This window comes from Hibiscus syriacus, unplaced genomic scaffold (assembly GCF_006381635.1).
Source record: "Hibiscus syriacus cultivar Baekdansim isolate YM2019G1 unplaced genomic scaffold, ASM638163v2 tig00112114_pilon, whole genome shotgun sequence".
NCBI lineage: Eukaryota > Viridiplantae > Streptophyta > Magnoliopsida > Malvales > Malvaceae > Hibiscus > Hibiscus syriacus.
In genome coordinates, this window is record NW_024063255.1 from 970,690 (window position 1) to 997,534 (window position 26,845).

General features: G+C 27.7%; 1 protein-coding gene across 1 annotated transcript; it reads left to right on the forward strand.

Annotated features, from left to right (window-relative positions):
- The first annotated feature begins 11,910 nt into the window (after nt 1-11,910).
- LOC120174605 (GATA transcription factor 8-like) lies at nt 11,911-14,254 on the forward strand. The gene is made up of 3 exons (XM_039181409.1): nt 11,911-12,200; nt 12,444-12,706; nt 13,117-14,254. Exons 2-3 carry the CDS (start codon nt 12,467-12,469, stop codon nt 13,933-13,935), a joined length of 1,059 nt encoding a protein of 352 aa, XP_039037340.1. The 5' UTR covers nt 11,911-12,200; nt 12,444-12,466; the 3' UTR covers nt 13,936-14,254.
- Nucleotides 14,255-26,845: the final 12,591 nt, after the last annotated feature.

Consider the following 26,845-nt stretch of genomic DNA (forward strand, 5'->3'; position numbering starts at 1 on the left):
CGTCGCGAACAAGACACTTGGATTCAAGTGCCATCCTCCTTTGTTATTGTCTATTTCTTCTACGTGACAAAAATTGAATCACTTGCGCCATCTTCTTTCTCTTTTATTTTTGTTTAGCTGACCACTACGCTAATCATAATATTAGTTAACAAATGTCGATGGTTATTAATTTTCTTACCTTTTTATAGTATGCCATTTGTTTTCATTTTTTTATTGAGTTTTTATTTTAAATTTTGAATCAAAATATATATCATTTGTTTACATGTTTTTTTCTTTTCTTGTGGCACGTATTTTTTCTGTTATTGTGGCACGATCCTTGTGATTTTTGATACGTTTTTTCGTATATATTTGTTGTCATAAATGACATTTGTTTTTTGATTGGTTTGTCGGTGGTCAAGTATAGTCAAATACCCTCTTTGGTAAAAGATTGTTTGCTGATATAATTAAAATTTTGTAGTGAAGCATCATACCATAAAGTTTGGTTCGCTCGCTACTCTTTTATCACTTCGTAAAGTTTTTTTATAATTGTTGATCTAACAATTACAAAAGGTAAAAATAACTTTTTAACCCCTTATGTTTACAATTTTTATCAATTTAACTTGTAATCTTAAGAATCGTTAATTGAAGAATATGATTTTTCAACAACATACGATTACAAATTTTAAGGGTCAAATTAATAAAAGCTATAAATATCGATGAGTAACAATTATTTCTTTTATAGATATTAGATCAATAATGGACAATATAGTTTAAAACAATTTAGTAAAGAAATTAAAATTTTAAAATAAAATAATAAAAGAATTGAATATTTTAAAGGCTTCGTTAAAAGGTAAGTGCCCAAACTATACATATTTTCTCATTTATATGCCTAACTTTTTTTATGTTATCAATTTAAGTGTCTAGCCCGTTACAATCATTAAAAATCTCGTCAACCATTTGATATGTGACATGTGACATTTTATAAGTTTTTAAAAAAATATTTAGAAAATTTTAAAATTATTATTATTTAAAAAAACTCAAAAATTATCCAAAATCTCAAACTCTTTAATCTCAAAGTATCAACCTCACTAATAGATCGTCCTTCGTCATCCTTCTATTCACCCATCGTCGACGGTTCATTCCCTTATCGTAGCCTCAATCCCAAAATCCCAAAAACTCTAAACTCAAATATCTAATTCTAAACCTAAATCTCTAAATTCTAAAACACACATCCCTAAATCTCAATTGACAAGTGATTGATCAACGGGTGGTCGTCGATAGAATTGAAGGGATATTTTGGAGGTTTATAAAATTGGACCTATTTTTTTAAAATAGGTAAAATTAAGATTTTTTTATAATTTTTTAAATTATTTTTTAAAACTAAAGAAAATTAAAAATTAGACTACATTTCAAACATTGATTTGACTAATTTAATATTTTTTTTAACGATCGTGATGAGTTAGACACTTAAAATGATAACGTTGGAAACATTAAATATTTATATTGACAAAAAAAAGTTAAACGTCTAAAGAGAAAAAGATGTATAGTTTAAATGTTTTTTATATTAAACCTAATTTTAAAATAATACTACAACCTTTCATGTATTTAAACCAATAAAATCCATAAATTAAAACCCGAGGAAACAAAACGGGAAATTGCATACTTACGGCGTTATATCAGGAGAGACAATATTCCCCGCACACCGACGCGGTAAATAATTCCCGTTAAGCGACCGGGTACGACTTGTCATCACCTGCTACACCCGGTCACACCGTCGCTGTGGTAGAAGTGTCGGCACCGACACGCCAGATTAATTCCCGGTAATTGGAGGGGCTTTTTTCAAATATTTCGTGGTGTATGGTATTGTGGTGGGGCCCGTGAGCTTCTGAAAGTGTTGATTGGATGAGGTGGGAAAGTGGGGTCCACATCCGTAGGGTGGAGAGGTACTTGCCCACATGATATGAAAGCACGTGACGTACAGTGCCAGTGGACTGGGATTTGTCTTTCCCTTTTTTTTAAAAAAAATTAAGATTTTTTAATTATTTTTAGTTGAATATATTTTCAGACATCTTTAAGTTATGATTTTTCCGTTGTCAAATTTTTGAATGTTTCAATTCTATTTCTAAATTATGAGTTTCATTCTAAATTAACCCTTAAATTTTTAAACATTCCAAATAAAACTACGACATTCATTTTAAATTAAACCTCAAAGTTTTATAATTTCAGTTTTATATATGAATTATTAGTATATACTAATCATTTTTCATGTTAATAAAATCGTTATAAAAATATTGACTGTAATGCAAAAACTAATGTGCATTATATAATAATATGATGTAACATAGATGATAATCAATGTTGTATTATGTCTCCTAAAATCATTATTTGGGATGAATTGAAAGTTTTTGTTTTTGTTCTCTAAAATTATTTATTATTATTATTGTGTTTTAAAGTTGAATTATTATTTTATTTAAACTCGATGCTAATTAAAGTTTAGAGACTAATTTAAAATGAGGGTCATAGTTTGAAGATTAAATTAGAATATTTAAATTTTCTTAGACCAATTTAAAATGAAAGTCATAGTTTGAAGATGAAATTAGAATGTTCAAAATCTTAAAGACCATTTTAAAATGATGATCATGATTTAGGGACTAGAAGTGCAATTAACTCAATTCAAGTTAAAAATAAAAAAAGGAAAACTATTTCAGATACAATTAAACTTTACGCGTTGACTCATTTATACCATTGAACTTTCAATTTTATCAATTATAACACTAAGATTTAGTTTTATATTCAATTATGTCATCCTGTCGTTAAGCTGGTGACGGAACGATAGTGTTACATTAAATTATATGTAAGTCATTTTAAAATTTATTTTGATCTAAATTTGAATTCATTCCAATTATTAGTGTATTCTATTATACTTTGTAATTGTTAATTATGGTTATAATTATATGGACGTATTAATTATGCACTCATAAATTCTTTTACTATATTCAAATCTAGGATTTAGTTCTAATACTTATTTTATAATATTTCTAATACTTTAATTTATAAATTTTTGTATTAATTCATTCTAATTTCTAATTTTATAGTAACTTTTAATTTAAAAAAATCAATAATTTAATTATTATAACGACCTAAAATTTTAAAGTCGCAAAAAGCAAGTGTGTAGGATGCATATGCAAGCACATGAGTCAAACAAAAGCTCCAATGAATTAAAAAGATGTATTTATATTTGTAATTATAATTATAATTATTTACGATAAAAGTCAAAAAAGTGTGCAGGATGCATATGCAAGCACATGAAAACATGTAGAGAAATTCCAAATGGTAATTAAAAAATTAATCAAACCCTATATATATAATAAAAATTAAAACATATTATTATTATTATTATTATATCACAAGGTGTTTGATTTAATTAAAACATTGGAACAGTTGTGCCCATAAATAAACCTTCATATTTTGATTATATATATAAATTTTGGTTCTATATATAATAAAATACATGGATTTTGATTTTATGTAGTTATATATATGTGAAATTTTAATTTAATTTGATTCTCATACATCTCTAATATTGTTATTGATAGAGTATAATTTTACGTTTATATATTACGTGCACAAATAATTATATTTTTTTAAATAAAAAATGAATGTATTTAAATCAAAATTAGAGTTTGTGATTATAACTTGATAAAAGAATATTTTTGAGTGTCTATTGAAATAAAATAGTTAAAATGTCTATTTCACCGTATATATATATATATATATATATATATATAATTTGTTGTATATTAAGATTCTTATGATTTTATATAGATAGAAATATTTTTGAAATTATTCAGCTAAGTGCTATAATTTAGCTAATATATATATATATATAAGGATATGATTTTGTTACACAATGTAAAACTTTTTTAGTTTTACACATATTTAGGACCTTTGGATGAGTGAAAATAGTTGGTTGAGATTAACGGTAAGAAATGAGAAAATATTCACTGGAAAAAAAAATAAGGAATCAATCTCAACCGTTTATTTTCACTCATTCAATAGTCCTAAATCTGTATAAAACTAAATAATTTTACATTGTGTAGGTGGATCATAAACCATATATATATATATATATTTGAATAGTTTGGGTAATTAGTATGTAGTATTTGTTTATATTTTTTAATTACTGGTAATGCACACGTATTCTACAAACATAACTACTTTAATCTAGTAGCTCTAGGGAGAACAATATTCCCTTTAATCATTGAAGTTGCTAGATGAGTTCGATAAAAATATATATTTTGAATGTATATTTTGGGTTAAAACAATATCAACTTAATTATTTTAGCTTTTAAATTATTATTACATTTCTTTTGTTCTTTGAATATTTACTGTTTTATTAGATTGACCTAAACATGACAAAATAATAACATACCATTAAGTTGATATCATATACTTTATTGTTATTATAATATGGATGTCCGTTACAATTGTCTTGTCAATCACATCATTAATTTTTTTTAAATTAAAATTTAGAAATATAGTTGATATTAGAATTTCAATAAAGGAAATATGATTATTTTCTAATTTTTCAATGGTAAAATAAAAATAAATAAAATAATTTATTTCAGTTTAACAACATTAGTATAGTTCTATTATATTTGAATCAATTTGTAAGCCTTAATTAGTTAGTTTATTTTAAATTTGATTTAAATGAAGAATATATATTTGTTTGAATGCAAACTCACCCGAACTATTTAAAATAATTTTAATTATTATAATTATTGGACAAAAAATAGTAATATAGAGAGAGAGGGGCAACTGAGTAATTTCATATAAAATGTACCTATACGTTAAACTGGGCCCCACAATAGTCCTCAGATCACATCTTGTCGACCAACGGCTTGATGCTCCAAAGTGGCCCCCACAAAACACGTGATTTAAGGAAACATCAAACATCCTAAAAAGGTAATAAAAACAATTCCTTACGGGTACTTTCGTCTAAGTGAAGTTAGTATTACCAACGTGGCAGATAAAGCTTGTCCACGTAGTCAAAAAAATGGTCAACTTCTGTAGAAGGTCCATGTACTTTGTATCCTTTACGGAATTACTTCTTCTATTATAATTTAATCATTTTCATCTCTTTACTTTTTGGAACATGTGCTTTTTGGACATCAAATCATGACCTTCATTCTATATGGGTTCCTAAACTTTAGAATATTTTAAATTGATCTCTAAACTAGGGGCGGTTGCATTAAGCCCCATAAGGGCCTAGTGCATCCTCATTATTTTGGATAAGTTATTAAATTTAGTTCAATGTGTTAAGGAAAAATAGAGAAAAAAGTTTGCATATTCATTTTGTTAAAAAATATTAAAATTTTGGACTTCGTTTTTAAGTTCCTTTGCCACTGCTCAAAACTTTTAAACATTTCAAATTAATCTCTAATCATGACTCTCATTCCAAGTTAGTTTCCAAATTATGAACATTCTAATAACACCCCCAAAATCATTCAAAAGTTTAGGGATGAAATTGGATCGTTCAAAAGTTTGGAGGCTAATATAAAATAAAGATAATAATTTAGGGATGAAATTAAAATATTCAAAAAATTATGAAACAATTTAGAACGAGAATCATAGTTTAGAAATAAAATTATAAAATTTAAAGTTTGAGAATCAATTTGAAATAAGAGTCATAATTTTGGGATGTATAATACAATTAACTATTTTTTATTTTTAAAGTTGTAAAATATATATTAAATTGTAAGAAAGATCGAAATATAAAATTCATAGCATCACATATTTAAATAAAATAAGCTACAATAAATTATTTCAAAAAAATCGAACTATGGTAAAGGGAATAAAGCTGTAAAAAAATCAAAGTACAAGGACCTTCTGTACAACTAAACCAAGATCTTTAAAGCAGAGTCTCGTGCAATTCGGCCCCACCTCACGTGCTTTCTACACTGAAAACGTAGCTGGAGTCGAACGATCAATTCGCTGTCGTAGGCTCCACGAGACAATACCGTGAATCTCTGTCCTGACACGTCAGCCAAAAGGAGAAGAGAGAACAACGTGCGGAACCGACGGTTTCGAACGTGCGAAACGGGTCCCACAATCAACATGGACCGTGTGTTTATGTGTGTGTGTGTTTTTTCTAACTTTGACTTGCTTGCACGCACGATGCACATGACCGCACCACCACGAAAACCCCGTTCCGCGTATATTCCGCCGGGCACCGCCACGTCGTTGTTTAATCCAATTTACCAATTTGCCCATTAATTGACAATTGTGGAACATCATTACGGACGGACATATTCGTCATGAAAAATTATAGAAACGTTTTCCCGTCTTTTTCCTTTCATCAACTCCATGTGTATATGACAACTAATTCCTAATTCTAAAAATAATTGTTGTTTTCCTTTAATATTATTTAGGTTTGAAGAACATTATTTAATATATATATATTCAAACAGAAAAAATAGATATTACAATAAAATTGTAATAAAAATTGAAAAAAACTAATCTATATATTATATTCTCTTAAATCAAAAATCGAATCAAAACTTAATATAAATCAATATTAAAAAAATCCATTTTTCATTATACAATAAATTTAATTAGCATCTCTAATAATATTAAATTATTCACAAATAAAGTAAAGTTTTTTTATAAAGTGATTACAATGTAGTATTTGTTCAAATATTTTTTTAGCTTATTGACAACGCAGACAAATCTTGAAGACGTAATTACTAGAGTCTGATATCTTAAGAAAGAGTAACACTCTCTTTTATTACTAAAAATATTTGATGAATTAATAAATAAAGTAATATTATATATTGGCTTTGGTAATATTTTGAAGTGTAGACTTTTAATTAAATGGTCTAATTGAGGTGGGCAAATTGGAGAGTCAAATTCAGTGGTCCATGTCAAAGGTGATTTGCCACCAATGTGTTAGGTAATAGTTAGTAAATAATATGAAGTTGTTGTAGATGTTATATATTTAGCCATATATATTTGAAAATTATGAAATAATATTTAATCTATAAATGAAGGCATGCGCACTATTGTAGGGCACAAAGCCATGTGCTTCTCCCATAGGTTTTAGATGCATTGCCCATATATTTTTTTGACACAATAAAAGGTTGTGGGTTCTTTTAGTGCATAATATTATGGGTTTTTAGTGCATATTATTATTATTGTTAGATAAATATATATTTCTTGTTGAATTAGATACATTTTTCTTTAATTTTATCTATTGTTTTGGTACTTTTATTAATGATGTTAACGTTTAATTATGTGAAAACATACAATAATTTCAATGGTAAAATACACTTGACGAAATTGGTAAGACACAATCATATGTTTCTGTATCATTAAAAACTCAGGCCATTGAGAAAAGTACCAACACAGTAGATGAAATTAAAGTTTCGGTACAACTTAAGAGCAAAACTTCTTTAGGTAGCAACTTAAGAGAATGTGCTTAGTTCAAACACCAAATGTACATTTAAGCCCTGTTGTTATTATTATTACGCCTTCTTTAGGTACATGAAGCCCTTAAACTCGTTCTTTAGGTACATGAAGCCCTTAAACTCGTTTACATCCAATAAAATCATTATATTTTAAAATCTAATCAATTCACCGATTTAACCAACATTGACAATGAAATATAATACTTATTATCAGTTGATGTCACATGTCATATCATGATATTATTATACGACATTTCTACAAATTTATTAAAAACTTTAATGAATTTTTATAATTGTTTATAGTTTTAATAAATTTCTTATATTTTTCTTTTAAAAATTTTGTGAATTTCACATGATAGAAAGTGACCATAATATCTTAGAATATAATGCTTATTAGCAGTTGATGTCACATGTCATACCACGACATTTCTAAAAAATTATTTCAATTTTAATGATTTTTTTGTACTTTTTTTAGATTTTTAATAGATTTCTTAGATTTGTCTTTTAAAAAAATTTGTGAATTTTCACATGATAGAAAGTGACAATAATATCTTAGAAAAAATTGTTAAGATTTATCAATCAAAACTGATCAAATGACTTAATTGATTCAATTTATCTGTTTGAAGGTTTAATTGACTTAATCTATCAGTCTATGGGTTAAATTAGATTAAATAAATATAAAAACTTAATTGATTTTCAAAAGTTTAATAACTTCATGCATCCTTAAATTTTGTTGTTATTATATTTAGATAAAATGTCAAAAATATAATTATCACATTGTTACAAATGCAACAAATTAGCTGACCCTATTCCCATATGTAATGGGGTAAGGGGAGGTAGGATAGTAGGTTGGCCCCAACGCCAGGTTGAGAACAACTTCCGTGGGAGACCTCCGACAGTCAGAATTATGAATTACCCCCGTGGGACTCGATCCCACGACCGCAAGGTTAAGAGTCTTGCGCTCTTACAAATGCAACACACTCTGCTAATTATCATAAGGTATTTGTTGGATAAAAAGAGAGAGAAAGTACGATAGACATAACACCTTTCTTCCTCTTGACTTTAAAGGAAATAAATGATATGCTTATCATAGTTTTATATCAATGCAATACTCACATTTAATTGCATGAAACTGTGTGACACAAATGCATAACAAATGTACAATTAATTATCATATTTGTACAACTTGTGTATTAATGAGAAAAACACCCTTCAAATACAAATTGTAATAAACAAAAAAAACTATGTAGTTAAGCTAATATTTCTTAAAAAGAGTTAATTAATATTATTAATAGAACATCATAATTTTAAAAATAAAGTTAAAACGATATCGTTAATATATTTATAATTTAAATTTTAAAATCTTTTATATTTGAGATTAAAAAAATTAGCTGAGTTTAAATCGTAAACTATTATCAACATCAACATAAAATAACGTAACTGATTGACAATTCTATAAGCCCTAAATTCGAGCAGTTACGTTTACAGGTTGTATATGCGTTGTCAAAAAGTTACAATTTTTTTAAAAATAAACTAAAAATGATTTTCTTTTATAAAAAATATTTTAGCATATTTTTAAGCAAGAAAAAAAAGAGTGAATATTTTAGAAGGGATTCATTTACAGAGTAAAATTGAAGTTTGTTTAAAAGAGAATGAAATTATGAAAGGAGAAATGAAGTGAGTGAGCTTCATTAATATAAACTTTTTCTTTAATATAATTTTTTTTTTATAATTTTAATCCTAATTTAGTATCCTTTGTTTGATGTCAATGCCCTTTCCAATCTTGAACAACCGTCCATAGAGTGGGGGTATGGGAAGGAAAGAAATTGATTTCCATTAGGTGTTGTAGGGTAATATTATAAAAAAAATGTTGGCACAGTGAAATAATATGGATTGAAAATATCAACCTCGTAATAAATCTCTACCATTTATTTAAATCAATCGATTAATAGATCAGATATCAAATATAACCCTACTCTCTCACCTTTTAAAAAAAATCAATTTACCATGGGTAAAATCTTGTAGACCTTATAAGGAAGACATTCAATGATAGTAATTAATTTTCCCCATCACACTCCAAATTTTAGGGGTCCATATCAAGTAGAAAAATGATACTATCAAACAAAAAAATGTGGAATATTTGAAAACAACTCATTGATATACATAAAATAAAAGTAAGTTCGTGATGGGTCTGAATTTATGGTTCCACATGTACATGACAACATATTTTTTAAGTAGTTAAAACAATTAAAACTTAATTCAACTCTCTTTTATTTCAAATTCATGAAATAAACTTATTATAAATTACATATTAGATTGAAATAAAATCAAATTTTAATGGAATTGAATTCTATGCCATCACCCAATCAATTTCCTTTTATTGTAATTGGTGTCACAAAAATATCAACATAAATGCATTATAATTACGTTATTAGTTACTTATTCCAAAACACTTGAATATTTAATAGTACAGATTGATTATAAGGTAATATATGTTCAAAATATTCTTAATCAATTGTTAAATTAACAATGTATACACATTATGCGGACGTAACTGCTCGAACCTAGAATTTCTAGGAAGAATGATATTTTTTCATATCACTAGAGGCACTTGATGAATTCGTGAGTATGATTAAAATTGAACAAATGTATATATATAATTTAAAATGATGAAATATATTTAATGTAATACGAATAAAACTCTAAGATATATAAACTATGGGTTGAGAAAGTTATCTCATGTATATACATACGAAAGATTTTAATTCAGAATATACGAACTTTAATAAATTAGAAATTCAGGAATATAAAATTAGATAATCAATAAAAATACAAATAAAATATATAAATTATATGATAATTTAAATTTTTTAAGGAGTACCATTCGGTTCATCCTTATTTCCATAATAAATTTTTACATTAATTTAAATTAATTGATTAGTAAGGATTATAAAAAATATAATTACTATTATTTTAGTTAAAAATTATAAACAAAGTATTCAATTATTTTATTGGCTATTTATAAAAACCGCGTTAGGTTGTGTGACAAAAGAGAAAATAAAAGTTGTAGTTTAAGGGAAACGGGTGGCAAATCTAATCCTCACGAGAATGTTAAATCCAAGTTAAGAACAAAGCCCACGCGCACTTTCTTCTTATCACGTCAATTGACCCAATAAAATAATGCCAGGTCAGTCAAATTCAATGAGCGTGCATCCACGTTTCAATAACTCGAGATACTCATTTTTTCTTTGACTTGCCTTGTTTTTTTAAAATTTAGGGAGTTAAATAATAATAACAATAATAGAACATAATAAATCGATTTTAACGATAAAAATATTTTTAAATGATTTAAGTTTAAATAATTTTATTTATAAATGTATGTATTTAAAAAAAATTAAACCGAATATACATATTATATTAGAATTTTATTAGAATATTCAAACATAAATAGGGTTTACAAAGTGACATATTCTTAGTTAAAATGTAATAAAAATAAAACTAAATGAAATTAAAATATTTTATTACTAATGCATTAAATATTAATGTATGATATAAATAATTTCTATAAATTGTTTTTTATTTAAATAAGAACAATGCATTAAATATATGTTTTCCTTAAATTAACACCTTACAACTAAATCCATGATTCTATAACTTTTTAAAAAAATTCATGTGAATTTATTTTTAAGAGTTAGTGGTATAATATACTTTTAAATTATGGTTTTTACTTCAAATTATTTCTTAACTCTTTGAATGTTTTAATTTTATCCTTAAATTGTGACTTGTGTTTTAAATTGATTCCTAAAATCTTAAACATTCCAAATTCATCCCCAAGTTATGGTCTTAAAACAATGGTCGCAGTTTGAGATGAATTTAGAACATTAAAAAATATGAAGACTAATTTTAAAATAAATTTTATAATTTAAGAATGAAACTAAAATATTCAAAAAGTTAAAAATCAATTTAAAATATAGATAGTAATTTGAGGATGTTTGATACAATTAAGTTTACTTTTAACAACACCGTAATTAAATATCTAATGGTACTATTATAAAGTTGTCATCTTTTTCCTCCAATTCTTAAAAAAAATATCCAAAATTAAGATTTTTTTTCCCTTAAGAAGATTATTGTTATTATTTTCACTTCAAATCAAAACCTTGGGTAGTAATTTTTTTATTATTTGAAAAAAGAAAGGAAGAGGTGGTGGGACCCAAAAGGGGGAGAGAGAAGACTTGAAAATGAAGACAGGAAGAAGAGTGTAAAAGACAGCTAGCAATGAAGGCAAAGGATGCTGAGTGCTGACCTACCTTCCTTATAACTCCCCCTCCCTTCTCCCCTTCCCTCTTTAATCTCCCTCTTTCTCTCTAATATTTAAAGGTACATGCTTTTATTACTCACTTAACTCACTATTTTTGAAGGTTGGGTTTTTGAAACAATTTGTTTGATCCATTTTAAATTTTAATTGAAAAAAGTTGAGATTTTTAATGTTTTGGAGAGTTTTTGAGCATTGGGTTCTTCTTCTTTGGGTGGGAAATTGAAAATTTTGTAGCTTTTTAGTGTCGGCAACGGAATTGGTGTTGTTTTCGTCACTAATATTCTGTTTGGTACCTGAGAAAACAGAGGAATTGAACTCACTTTGAGAACTATTTTTGTTCCATGTATTCGGCTACCAATGTAGTTTTGTCAACTTTTTTCATTTTGTCCCGGAATATTTTCTCTTCAAATTCCCCAGAAAAGTTTTGCTCCTTAACCAAGGTTTGTTTCATAATCCCTCCAACTTTTTCAGTTTGGAAAAAAAAAGAAATTTGGAAATCATTAATTCCCCCCTTTTTTGTGAATAAACCCAAAATTTCGCTGGCAATTAAAGAAATTCAATTAAAAAATTTCCCAATTTTCAATTTTCAATTTAAAAATAAATAAACAAATGGTAGACATTCACATGCAAAAATACTGGCAATAATTAATTATTATTATTAATTATACATTTTATTTTTTCAGGATTTTTTTAATATAAAGAGAAAATGATTGGACCGGCGGACTTCATTGACGAGATAGATTGCGGCAGTTTCTTCGACCACATAGACGACCTCCTCGACTTCCCCAACGACGACGTCGATGCCGCAGTATCCGCCTGCGATTCCGCCCTCAACGCCACCACTTTTCCCAGCATTTGGACAACTCAGTCCGAGTCATTTCCTGGTTCTGACTCGGTTTTTTCCAACAACAGTGCTTCCGACCTCTCCGCCGAACTCTCTGTTCCGGTCAGTGTCTTAAATTCTATTTTTATGTTATTTTTAATTGTATGAGTCAAATTACAGTTTTGGTCCCTATACTATATTATTTAGTTCAACTAGATGATATTTTAACTTAATTACTTGGGATTGATCTGACTAAAGGCGATATAAACTTTAAGTTAATTATGCTAGAATCAAAGTATAAGGATGAAATTAATTTTGAGTATAGTAATAGGGACTAAAACAACATTTGACATTTTTTATTGTTTGTCGGCCGGAAAGAAATTGAAATAAAGCCAAGAGTTATTTTTTTTTTCATTAATTAAAGGCATAATTATTGCTTGAGTCATGGAGATCACATGATTCGTCACGTGGTCAGCGGTGCATGCTTATATTTTGTGGGTCTCACTTAATTGTTAATAATTTGATTTTTACAGTATGAAGACATTGTCCAATTGGAATGGTTGTCCAACTTTGTTGAAGATTCCAATTGTGGAGTAAGCTTGACGATCAAGAAACAAGAACCTTCTTCGATCAACAAGGACTCATCCGATCATCAATTCCAGACTTCGAGTCCGGTTTCGGTCCTCGAAAGCAGCAGTTCTTGCTCCGGGGAGATCAAACCGTTGCTCGAACCGGCTTCCGCCATCGGAAAGCATGGACGTGCACGAAGCAAACGTCCCCGCCCGGCCACCTTCAACCCTCGTCCAGCCATTGAACTTATCTCCCCTTCCTCATCCGTCAATGGCGACGGTAACGACGTCCCGATACTCGTCCCCAAGGTGTCATCCGACTCTGAGAGCTACGTCGAGTCTCCACTCCTAATCAAATTACCCCGACAACTCAACCCCGAACAGAAGAAGAAAAAGAAGATCAAGTTGACACTCCCGACACCGCCTACAGACAACAACCTCATTCCGAATCAATCGGGACAACAACAAGCTGTCAGGAAATGCATGCATTGCGAGATAACAAAGACACCTCAATGGAGGGCAGGGCCGATGGGACCGAAAACTCTATGCAACGCGTGCGGCGTCCGATACAAGTCTGGAAGGCTCTTCCCGGAGTACCGTCCCGCGGCAAGTCCGACTTTTATCCCGTCAGTCCACTCGAATTCGCATAAGAGAGTGCTGGAGATGAGAACCAAGAGTGGAAATGCTGGTGAAACCACCGATCCACCGGAAATGATCCCAAACAAAAGCAACCCGACATCGGATTACATGCAAATGGAGGGTTTAGGGTCTGGAGGATTTTGAAACCCTAATATTTAGGGTTCATACTATCTCATTGTCTCCCTCGTATCTCTATCTCTTTGAAATTTTCTTTAATTGCTCATTTTGTTATTGTTATTTTTACATCTTTGTTCATTGTTTAATTTTTGTATAGGGTTGGAGATGGGGAAAGAGGGGGCAAAATGGCCAATATTTTTAGAATTATTAGAGTCCTTAAAAAGGTTTAAGGGTAGGAAAGTTTGTAGGGTTCAGTAGTGAGTAGGTACTTAAAAAGATATTTAATTATTAGAGTCTTTATTTCCTTTATTTTTATTTTTGTCCTAATGGGAATACAAGTTTAGACTGTCTCGGATTTAATTCATCTTAAATTCGAATTACTGCAGTTTCACTTCAAGTTTGAGTTGTTTCGAGTTATGTTTACATTTAGATTGGATTGTTTGGTTTATTGATTTTCTATGATCAAATTCATTAAAGGAATATATCAAGCAAAAGTAATTTTTCTCATTGATATCTTTTTAAACTTAATTTGATCCATGATTTATATTTCTTCTTTCGTTTGTTTCAAGACATTATTGATCATTTTCGATTTTATTAACTTTTTTCAATCAAGATGTACAGACCCATGAATCTATACAATGATGTTCATGGATTAATAAAAAAATGTCCACAAATTCTATTTGCCTTGATGAACCAAATTGAAATCCTTGTTTTTTTAAGGAAAAAAACCCTAAAATTTTAAAAATGAACATAAACGTTTTAGCTAATTTGGTTAGATAATCAATACCAAATTGTAATCATTTCTAAAGGTTGTTATGAAGGGTTTGGCAAAATGTCCCAATCCTCCAAATCTCACTCAATGCTTACCAAACTAAGAGGGTTAATATAAAATGTTTTCAATAATGTTGTAACATTAGATCGGTAGTTAAATTGATAATATCATCTATTTTTAATTTAATCACTTGAATCATTAGTTCAATAATAATTAAATAAAACATTCTAAAAAATTGATTCAACCGAATCTGATTTTAACTTCAGTGGTTAAAGGGATAGTTGTTATCTCTAGAGGTATTGGGTTTGAGCACAGTATTTACAGGAGGTTTGAGCATTTATTGTCAAATGGTTGAAAGTCTTTCGAATATATACAAAATAATTAGTAATATTAAAAAACATGGAAAAAATTGGAATTGGAATTGAAATAAAAATCAATCAAGTGTGGTTACTTTCATTGTTTCTAAAGTTGATTTGGACATTGTAATGACATGGTTTGAGGGCATGTTTTAAAAGTAATGCTTGCAATTTGAACAAAATATTAGAATTGAATGGACAATACACCACCAAGTGAGAATTGTGTCAATTCTATCACCAACCACCAAATAGAATTGCCCCATGACCTTCATGGACATTGTTCCATCAACTAATATTAACATGAGTTATGTTATTATTCTTGTTTAATTAATCTTTTTCTTTTCGTACGAAAATGGTGGATGATTTTAGTTACTCATGTAATACGTCTTTTATTTCATTCTTTTTTTTCTTTTTAAGGTTGGATTTGACTCGCATCTTCGAGTCTAGACAATGTTTATTTAGTTCTCCTCTTGATCTATCTTTGCTTTGGACCATTGCACTAGATATTGATAGACACTCATAATAGGTCGCGATTGAATTTTGGTAATTTCAGTTCCTCAACGAGTCATTATTATTATATGTATTTTTATGTTAGTTTTATTTATCATTCATCGTGGACGACGGTCTTAGATTGTATCTATCATTTATTCTAATTGTTTGATTCGATTTTTAATACATTTTTTCAATGATATTTTTTATTCTTGGGTTATTAATTTGTGCACTTCAACATTTTTATGAAAAATTTCAAATTATATAATTATTTTACTATAATTTTAATAAATTATTTTTATAAATTTAAAATGTCTCCTCTTTATTTAATAAAATTAATTGCTACTATTAATTAAAAAAATACAATTACTCATGCTGAATGGGCTAGAGGTTCAAACAAAGCCCAAAATATGGGCGGGTTTACAAGATTAGCTTCCAGTAGGGCTGAAAAGATCCATCGGATCAAATTTTAAATCAAGATAAAGTACACAAATAATTCTTCAATTATATAAAACTAAGTCTTTTGATTATTAAAAATTATAAAATAATCTTTCAATTATATGGAGTCTCGATTATTAAAAGTTATAAAATGATCACTCGATTATTCATACGTTCGAAACTCATCCTTTTTCGTTAAAAAATTGATTGTCGTCTGAGCTAGACGTAAACATGTTAACTAAGATATGATAAAATCTAATCACATAATCGTTTGAGTTGTATTTTGTAGATCGATTCTTTGTTTACATTATATTGTCAAACAAGTGCTTAAAAGTAACAACAATGTCAGTATGCATCATTAAAATATGATTTTATCATATCTCACTTAGTAAGTTGACTTTTAACTCATATGAAAGTTAAATTTTAACGGAAAATAACGAGTTTTAAACATATAAACAGTGATTTTAAAATCTAATAATTCTAAACGGGCAGAACAGGGCATTGCCATTATTGTAAACAGATTAAATCAATTAAATTAAATAGAGAAAAAGCAAGTTGAGTGCATTAAAGGTAATTGGAAGAGTTTTAAGATTGAAGCAAAGAGCCGAAAGGGCAGGCGGCACTGCCGCCGGTGCGACTTGTCAGCGGCGTCTCCGCCGTATGTGTTGTAGTACACATGTTGTAATCAATGTTTTCGGAACCATCATTTCCTTTATTGCGAACACATTTCAACAATAAAATGTTAACACATATATAACGTTGTGGTTGTTTATCTCGTCTATTAATAATAATAATTAAAGTTTTAAAAAATTATCCATAAAAATAAAGGGTAAAATACACAAATGATCCCCGATTATAGAGTATTAATTTATTAAGTCCTCCAATTATTAAAAGTTACTAATTGGTCTTCCGACTACAGAGCGTTGTATTGTTGAGTCTTCTTATTATTAAAAGTTATAAAATAGTCACTTGACTATTCATAGGTTCTAATCTCATCATTTTTTGTTAAAAGAATGACGAACATTTAAGTTGGACGTTAACATGCTAACTAGATAAGATAAAATTATATTTTAATAATCTTTATTAACAACGTCATTCCTTTTAAGCATTGGCTCGATGACATAACATTTCAAGTATTGGCTTGACGACATAATGGATATAGAGAGTCGATCCATAAAATATAGCTCAAACGGTTATGAGATCATATTTTATCATATCGCAATCATCATGTTAACGTCTAGTTCAGATGACAAAAAAATCATAATTATAAATTTCGACCAAAAAAATCATATTGAAATGAACCTCTCATAATTATAAATTTTAAAATCAAAATATTATTAGAAGAATATCAAATTTTTTATCATTTGATATATTTTACACAAGCTTTTATTTGAATCTAGAAAATTCCAGTGCAATTAATGAAATTAACCATGGATTCTATTTGTGAGTTAGAAAATTCCACTTCGATTAATGAATTCTAACCATGGTATGACGATGCTTAATTATTAATAAAATTTAATAGTGCAAAATTAATTTATTATATTAAAGGTGAACACTAACAAATAATCTCAAAATTAGTAGAAGTCATTTGTATAATTTTGAAAGTTTATGAAGTCATACATCATAAATTATACTCTTAATAATCATTTTGATGATTAATTTTTTTTAAAAAAAATTTATAAAAAAAAGTCATTAATTTTTTTGGGTGGATTACTTTAAAACTTAACAACATTGCAACATAGCAATTTACACTAAAACGACATCGCTTTAGATCTCTATAAAAAAATCAAACTTGGACTAAAATAATTTATCCCAAACTTTCAGCCTTCTCCTTCATCATTCTCAGTATTCGACTGTCAGGTCACTACTATTTTGAGATATATTGTTCTCCTCACTAGTGTCCACCTTTTCACCGTTAAAATTCTTCATTCGACCACTACAATGTTGTGGGCCAAAATGGGATTTATAGTCAAAAATTTGGGTTATGAGGTTTAAGGTTTGATTGAGACTTGATGTTTAGGGTTTGATTAGGATTTGAGGTTAGGGTTTACTTGAGGTTTATAGAGTTATGTGAAACATAGGATGCATTTGCAATCGAAGGATCAAACTAGGCAAATATAAAATTTTGGGTCTCATAGTTGTCGACAACAACGGCTGGCGTGATGACTAATCTAAAAAATTAACGGAAAATACCAAGTCTGCACAATATTGAATAGATAAATGGTCGAACGAATAAAACATAAGCAATTCAAAAGTTTAGTGATTAAATTAAAAATAAATAAATTTTAGTGACTAAATTAGGAGTAAGGAGAAATCTGAGTGATGTTTTGTATATTTTACCTTAATTTTTTTTAACATTTACAAAACGATCATTAAATTTATCAAACTTATATAATTATTATAACATTTAAGTGATATTTTATAATTGTTCTATAAATTTAATAAATCTGTTATAACTTTTAAAAGTTTAATAGTTAAAACGATTATTTAAGTATAGTTCAATCATTGTTTAAATATTTTAATATAAAACAATAATTTAATGTGAATGAAGATCATTCGGAAATGTTATCTCATTTATTAAGGCAAGGATATTAGAACATTGTTGGTCTAATTAGTGTTGGGTTGGGCAGGAACAAGGGGACAAGTAAGGTTCTTTTTATCTCGAATTTATTGATTGCCTTAACGATAATTATTTAAGACATTAGGACCATGTATTTCAATTTATGATAAGATAATATAGATATGGTCATATTCATTCAAAGATGGTAAGAATGTAATGCAACCTAACTATCCAAACTGATATTGAATATTATCATTTTATAAGGATGAACTAGTCGATTATTTGGTATTGGACACTATCATCCGATAAGGATGAACGAGTCAATTATTTGGTATTGAATATTATCATCCAATAAAGATGATTAGTCAATTATTTGGAACCGGATATTATCATCCAATAAGGATGAACTAGTCGGTAATTATATTTTTCCAATTCAAAAATCCAACCCAATATCACATACAAGATGAGTGAACATGACATATCAATATACATCAGTAAATCATACATAGTCATGTTATGATTACAGTATACGATAAATGCATACATTAATATTCCTTACTCTTGTTTTTCATAAAATATATATATATATATATGCACTCAAGTGATCTAATAAAATGTAAATGTGATCATTTAAACAATATCACTGGTACTTTAGTATACAACATATGTAGTAATAGACGAGAAACACACCTCAAGTCAGTTATCCAACAGTAACTACTCGACGTGTTTTCCACGCTCCACGAAAGTCTAGATCTTACAATAGTAGAATCTACAATTCCAAAATACTACATTAATACATAAATAACTTTTATTTTAAATTATTGTGAATCGTTATCTTAAGGTTAAATCATCTTACGTATAACTCTAGTCAAATGCTTAATAGTCTATCTAAATAATATAAGATATATTTGGGTTCAAAGATGATCGCTCGGGCTAAATCAGTCATCTTTATAAATAAACAATCACATATAAATCAAATTTCAAATAATAAATACATCGGAAAAATCAAATAATTAATTAGGAATGTAAACGAAAAGTTTCGAGGTCAGGATTTAGGCAAAATAAATAAAAAAATTAAAATTAGGAGATCAAAAAAATGTCAAGTTGTAAGAAAGTCGACGATCAAAAGTAATTAATGTTCAATAGATCAAAGTCGATAAGTAAGTTATAAAAAGTCAAAGTCGATAAGTTAAGTTAGAAAGTCAAAGCCGATCGAGTTAATCAAAGGTACATGGGTTAGGTCGGTTAAAGACCAACGAGTCAGGTTAGACGATTTGATTTTTGGCAGTTTGGGTTTGACGGTTCGTGATAGTAACAGGTCGGATTGGTTAGGGACAGATCATGTGTGGGCTTGGTTCTCTAGGCTCACGTTTAAACTAAGTTCACCAAAGAATCGAGTTAAATATTGCTGGGTCAAGTGAGATACAAGACTAGGGTCTAAAACTGGGTCTCCTCTTTGGGTTGGCGTACAAATTGGGTATATATATACACATATAAAGAGGAGTTTTATAACAAATATCTCTGGCACCGATGATGTGGCATGTTAGCAAGATGGATAAATTTTAGGGTAAATTATTGATTTGGTCACCATTTGTTATTTAGTTTCTGTTTTGATCATTTAATTATTTTTTAAATTATATATAACATTACATTTTGGTTCTGCTTTTATCACCTATAGTTAAAGATTGATTGTGATGTTGACGTGTTACTATAATTTAAGGTCATGTCAGCATTGAAAAATAATTTTAAAAAACTCACATCATTATCATTATTAATATTTTAATTGTAGTTGATCAAAACAAAATGTAATATTAGGTATGATTTTAAAAAAAATATAGAAACTAAGTAATATATTGGTGATCAAATAGGTAATTTACCCTAAATTTTAACTTCACATACGAATTTTAGACAAAATACTAATTAAACCTTAATTTTTAGGTACAATAATGATTTAGTTCTTAAAGTTAAGAGTCAAATAACAATCAAAGTTGCCATCATAGACTGACGCTTATCACGTCGTAGATCATAGTTGGTTTTCTTCACCGATCACCAATGACCATTCGACCCAAAATATTTATTTTACTCCTTAATTTTTAGATAATATACTAATTTAATCTTAAATTTTAGGTACAATACTGATTTAGTCCTTAAAGTTAAGATACAATATCAATATGTAATCAATGCATACGAGATAGTGATTTTATAGCACAAGTGCCATTAGAACAACAGGAAGAGCAACGGTCCAGATCGAAGACAACTAGGGTTCAAATCCTAAAAAATGTTATAGCACAAGTTTCGCAAACACAACAGCCGTTGGATCTGATCAAGTGACCCAACGACACACAACAGATAATGGCGCGTGAAGACCACACGCACTCATAATAGAAGCACATGGGACCATCTTTTTTGTAACCAAACTAAATTGAATCGAAGCAGAGGGGGAAATAAATTATTTCCCGTATTTTCAGTAACATACAGATCGAGCCAAAACATAAAAATGGCAACAAAATTATAACAAAACAACCCAAATCACAAGAAGGTCAACGAAATGAGGAAAGAAATTTCCTTTTCATGCTAGGAAATCACTGGATTCAAGGGAAAATATTCCCGCTTTGAAGCTATAAAAACCCCTGCGAAGAACAAAGGACACCAAGCATTAGTACTCAAAACTCATTTTCACGTACTACAAAAAATTACAAAAATCAAGAAAGAAAGGAGGGACTTAGCCTCAGTTTTTTTTTTTTTTTTTTGCTCAGAGGAGGAACGATCGTCGGGAAAGTGAAGAGACGTCATAGAATAAAGACCCTTTAAAACACTAAAATTCTTTAAAGGTAAGTAATTTGAATTGAACATTTAAATTATAATTTAAATTTTAAATTTCGCAATTTAGACAATCGAATAATCTTGTTGGTACCAAAAGGGCAGTATAATAGGTGTTCATCTTTCATTGACTGTAATTGACTCCCTAATATGACTAATATCTGGTAAGTTGTATATTAGAAAAATGGTAAATTTTAGGTGTCCGGTCAACATAATTCAAAATGATCAGTGGCTACTCCATCACAAATCAAAACACAATTCCAGGACCACACGAAGGGTCGGTGCGACAGATAAATGTATTTAGACTAGTTGAATAGTAGTGCATGTCTAACACCTAATTGATCCAGATAAAATAAGAAAAAAATTAATGTTCTCGATTAAGATCAAATAAATTTCGACTCACAGTCTATAACTCTAATAATTTACTAATAGAAAATAGAAAATAGAGAATTCATTGAGTGATCTTCAATGGTTAAAGGGGATATTATTTTCTCTTGAAGTTTTAGATTCGAGTAATTGTGTCTGTAAGATGTGTATGTATTATCAATAGTTGAGAAAAATATAAATAAAATATTATCTTATAATTACTATAAATTATTAAAAAAGAAAATATAAAATAAAATAAAATTGTCAAAGTCCCACTTCAAGAAAGACAACCAGAAGACAGCCATTTTTAGAGAGAGGGATTGGGGTAGGCTTGTTTCAACTCTAAGGAAATTATTTGTTTAATAATAATATGGGTCCGGGTTGTCTTTAATTATATCAGTTTTCAAAATTAAATTACGTTTATTTTTATGAAAAACTGAAAATATTCATCACTTTGTATATATCAATTTAATTATAAAATTTGATATATTTTATTAATTTTATGATAATTCAAAATTAATCTAATGGTTTTGATAATTCATATTTAAAAAATTCAAAAATAATCTAATGATTTTATAATTTTAAAGAAAAAAACTAAAATAATAGAACTCTTAAAAATGAAGCACTCAATTTATTTAGACCGAATTGATAGAATGTATAAGTCATTAAGGCTAAAACTATTGATATATCATATCATTTTAGACTTGTGTTTTAATTTGTTTGATAGGGTGATTTGTTCGTTATAACATTTTTTTACAATAATCACATATATTAATCGATTAATCTAATTTTTTTATAATATTTGGTATTGAAATGTGAAAAAGGGGAATAGGAAGAATGAAAGAGTAAGGACAAAGATTGAAGTCACATTCAGTGTTTGGTTCCGTCTCCAACTGTTTGTGTCTGATGTCTACTTGTAGTTTATATGTCTGGTTAAAAGGTCACTGTCGTATTCCTCTGGACTTGTTATTAGATTGTCCCTAATGCTTTCTTTGCTTTTATGACTTTATTCATTTATTCAAAAATATTTTCCAAAAAAAATTATTCAAAACATTTTAAAATTCAAAAATAAAATAAAATTTTATTAAAAAATAAAACTTGTTATTAGATTGTCACTAATGATTTTTGGAGTTTCTTCTTACATTTTTTTAATAAAAAAATCATAAAAATGAACCTTATAAGACGATCAAAAGTAAACTCAAAAGTGAAAATGATTGTATTTATTTATTTTTTTATAATTTTAAATGTTTGTAATTATTCCTTGAATATTTTTACAAAATAATAATTCTTTTGAATTCTTTATTGTATTTAATATGTTTTTCTAATTTATATTTTTTAAAAGTTTTATATACTTTTTTGTAACTTTTAGGAGTTTTAGCCATAGTTCATAAATGTCCATTTATAGTTTAAATAGATTGGTGCCATGTCTATATCAAATAATTAATTATTGGAAAATGATATATTTTCTGTTAGCATTCCCCCTTCTAATTTTCACTTTACAAAAATTTTTAGTTTATTATTATTATTATAATTTTAATTTCATAACCAATAATGACAATTATTTCCTTTAAGTAGTTGTGGATACAAATTATTAAGGACACAAATTAGATATATGAAAAAAAGTATAATGATCACTAAACTATGCTGAAATTGTCTCTTTAGTCATTTAAATTTTAAAAGTTATAAAACGATCATTAAACTTCCAAACGGTTACAAAATGATTATTAGGCTTTATGAAACTATTACAAACTAGTCATTAAATTATCAAATTGTTAAAGTCATATTTATTGATCATATTTATACTTTACTCATATACAAATTATTAAAATATAGCGTCAAATACAAAAACATAATAAATAATTTGCAAACGACAGAAAAACATGAATGTATTAAAATATAAATAGCATGAATTATTATTTTTTATGAGAAAATAACATAGATTATTCTCTTGTCAAAGATTTATACCCTTGGTTCTCAGTTTTAAAATTTTCACTTCAATTATTTTAAACATTTTAATAAGTACTTTTTTTTAAATATAAGTAATTAAACATTTTAATAATTTTATGAAATAATCTTATGAAAAGAAGATAATGTAAGTTAGGGATTCGAATTTTGACGTGTGAATTGAGTAAATTGATCGAGAGGATTGCCTTTATAATGAATTTCTATAATATTTGATCCATATTAGTTTAACCCTAACGTGTGGATGAAACAAACTCATTATCATGGTCACAGCTATAATGACTATCTACAACACTTGATCCATATTAGTTGAATCCTAATGTGTGAATGGAGCAAATTGAGTAGAAAAATAACCCTTATAACTAAACTCTACTATATCTGATCTAAATTAGTCATCTAATGTATCAAGTACCGGATGTTGTGCCAAACACTTGCACAAAACTTGTTTTGATTTGTTGCTTAAAATTTTGGGTACCCTAAAGTATTGGTCCAAAACAAGACCGACCCAGGTCTTAATCAAGTGCCGAATAATTTGGTGTTTTTATCTTCATGCAGCACTTGTAATCAAACTGATTAATTTGTCCTTAATCCCAATGTCAACATCTTATAATTACCAACTAAATTCCTTAATCCCAGCATAGTATCTCGCCTTTTAATTTTTGACCTATCAAATTAAGACATATTTCCCAATTGAACAAGTCCAAATATTAATTCATTAATTTCCTTGTTCCATAATGTTAAATAATTACCAAACTCATTATATTATTTATTAAAAAAGAAGAGAAAATTAATTGGAAAACAACCCTAATTTAAAGGGTAAATTTGTAATTTAACGTTTTAACAAGTGCTTTTTTAAATAAAATTAGATTTGATTTATGCAAGTTAAGTAAATAAGATAAAGTTAAAATACACAAAATTTCTAATAAAAATAAAAAAGAGAAAATATGTGAAAATGAATGAACTTTTCAAAGAAAAATTAAAGAGTCAATTGTACCACACATCCTTAAATTATGTCCACATTTTAATTAGTTCTTAAACTTTTAAACATTTAAGTTTATTCCTTAAATTATAACTCTCATTCTAAACTGGTCATTTACTTTTAAATGTTCTAAGTTCATTTTCATACTATAGCTCTCATTATAAAGTAGTTCCCAAACTTTTAAATGTTTCAATTTCATCATCAAACTTTTGTCCTGATGACATGACTATATTTAAAAAATAAAATATATTAATTTTTTTAATCTGGGGTGAATACAAGGTAGTATAAGTTCAAAGAATTTCAACCTTTTGACATTGAACACTCGTACTCCTGCATATGACTCGGGACCTCAAGAAATAACAACAACTCTTTAACCATTGAGATCGTTTGGTTCGTGCGACAATTAATTATTTTTAGGATAAAATTATAAATTTCATCACTAAACTTTACTCTATATCCTATTTTACTCATTGAACTTTAAAAGTTTTCAATTTCATCACTAAACTTAATTCCAATTTGGGTTTTTTTGTCATTGAATTTTACTCTCTCCTATCACTCTGTCGTTAAATAGTAACGACGTTAAAAACAATAACATTTTAAAGGAAAAAAAATTTCACCAAAACTACATCGTTTTGCATCTATATAACAGTTCATTTTAACGACATTATCTATTCAACGGTCAGGTGACCAAAAAAAATCAATGTACTAAGTACAATGAGAAAATTAGAAATATTTAAAGTACTATGAATGAAATAAGAAAGAAAGTAAAATTTAGTTATCAAATTTATAATTTACTATTATTTTTAAATTGTACTGATTCAAACAAGTAATATATTTCATAGTTTTGATTTTTCTTAACTGAATTGATATTATTCAATTCAATTCAATTTATTATTATTATTATATAATAATTAAAAAAAAAAATTTAACCATGGTTAGTCCCGAAGAGTTAGGGCCTCCGACAAAATGAAAGCTTTAACTGTAGTCAGACTTGATTTCAGAGTTGCATGAAAATCGTGATATTTTCCACCAAAATATCGTGATATTTTAATAGTAATAATATTAAAATTTTAGTAATATTTATGGGGATTATTAAATATTTAATTAATTTACCAGAGAGATTTTTTTATAATAAAATTGAATTCTGTGATTATTTTTTAATTAGTTGGATGCTTCCTTTTCTGCTTTGTAGGGGATATGTTCCCACTTGCTTCTCTGTCGCGTGGTAGACACTCCCTGTCAAAATGAAGTTCTGAACAATGAATTTAAGCTCTAATTTTTCCATCAGTCCCCCTACTCTTTCAGATTTAAAAAATTGTCTATTTTACTATTAATTTCCGTAATTTAATCATCAATCTATTTTATTTCAAAAAATAAAATTTAACGAATTATATTATTAACTGATTTAGGTTAAACTCTACTATTTATTATTAATGGAATTTTGGTTTTAAAATTTGAAAAATAGAGGAACCAAATTTTAAAAGACCGAAGAATACAAGGATTGGGGATGAATTAAACTATATAATAAAAAACCAAAATCAATTTAATTTATATTGTTTGATTTATTTTCATTTCGGTTTAATTTTTTTATTAAATTTGTTTTTTTCATAAAACAATATTAAAACTTTATACTTGATAAAAATTAAAATGTAATAGAGAAGGTATTTCAAAATGGAAAAAAAATATTTATTATATATGTTTCATAATAATAATGTAATTAATTTATATAACTAGTGACAAGGCAGAGTCCCTGGTCGGCAAATAACACAAAAATCTTCAGTGTTAAAATCTCTCTCCCCTCTTCACTTTTCCCTTAACTAAAATAGCACCCTTTTTCACTTTCTTCCTTCTTCTCCTTCTCTGAATTCATCGATTCGGTCATGTTGTTTTAGCCTTAAGAAAAGGTTTTTTTTTTGTTGCATTCTTCTTCTTCTTGATTCATCATAATCTGGTTTTCCTTTCTTTTGGTTGAAAAATCTCCTTTTGTTCAAAGGGTAAGGCCTTTCAACCCTTTTCTTATTCTCCTTTCCCCCCTTTAAGTTTCAATGGATGGTTCCTTTTTTTTTGTTAAAATTGAAAAAATATTTCTGGGTTTTGTTCAATTGTAGCTAATTTATATATGTGTGTTTGTCTGTATAAATTTTGTTGCTTTAAATATTTACTGAGATTTGCCTTGAATTTTGATGTATTAACAG

Excerpts from the sequence above, each read along its gene's own strand:
- LOC120174605 (XM_039181409.1), top strand. The coding sequence starts at position 12,467 with ATGATTGGACCGGCGGACTTCATTGACGAGATAGATTGCGGCAGTTTC. Across the intron at positions 12,707-13,116 it reads CCGCCGAACTCTCTGTTCCG|TATGAAGACATTGTCCAATT; the intron begins GTCAGTGTCTTA and ends TGATTTTTACAG.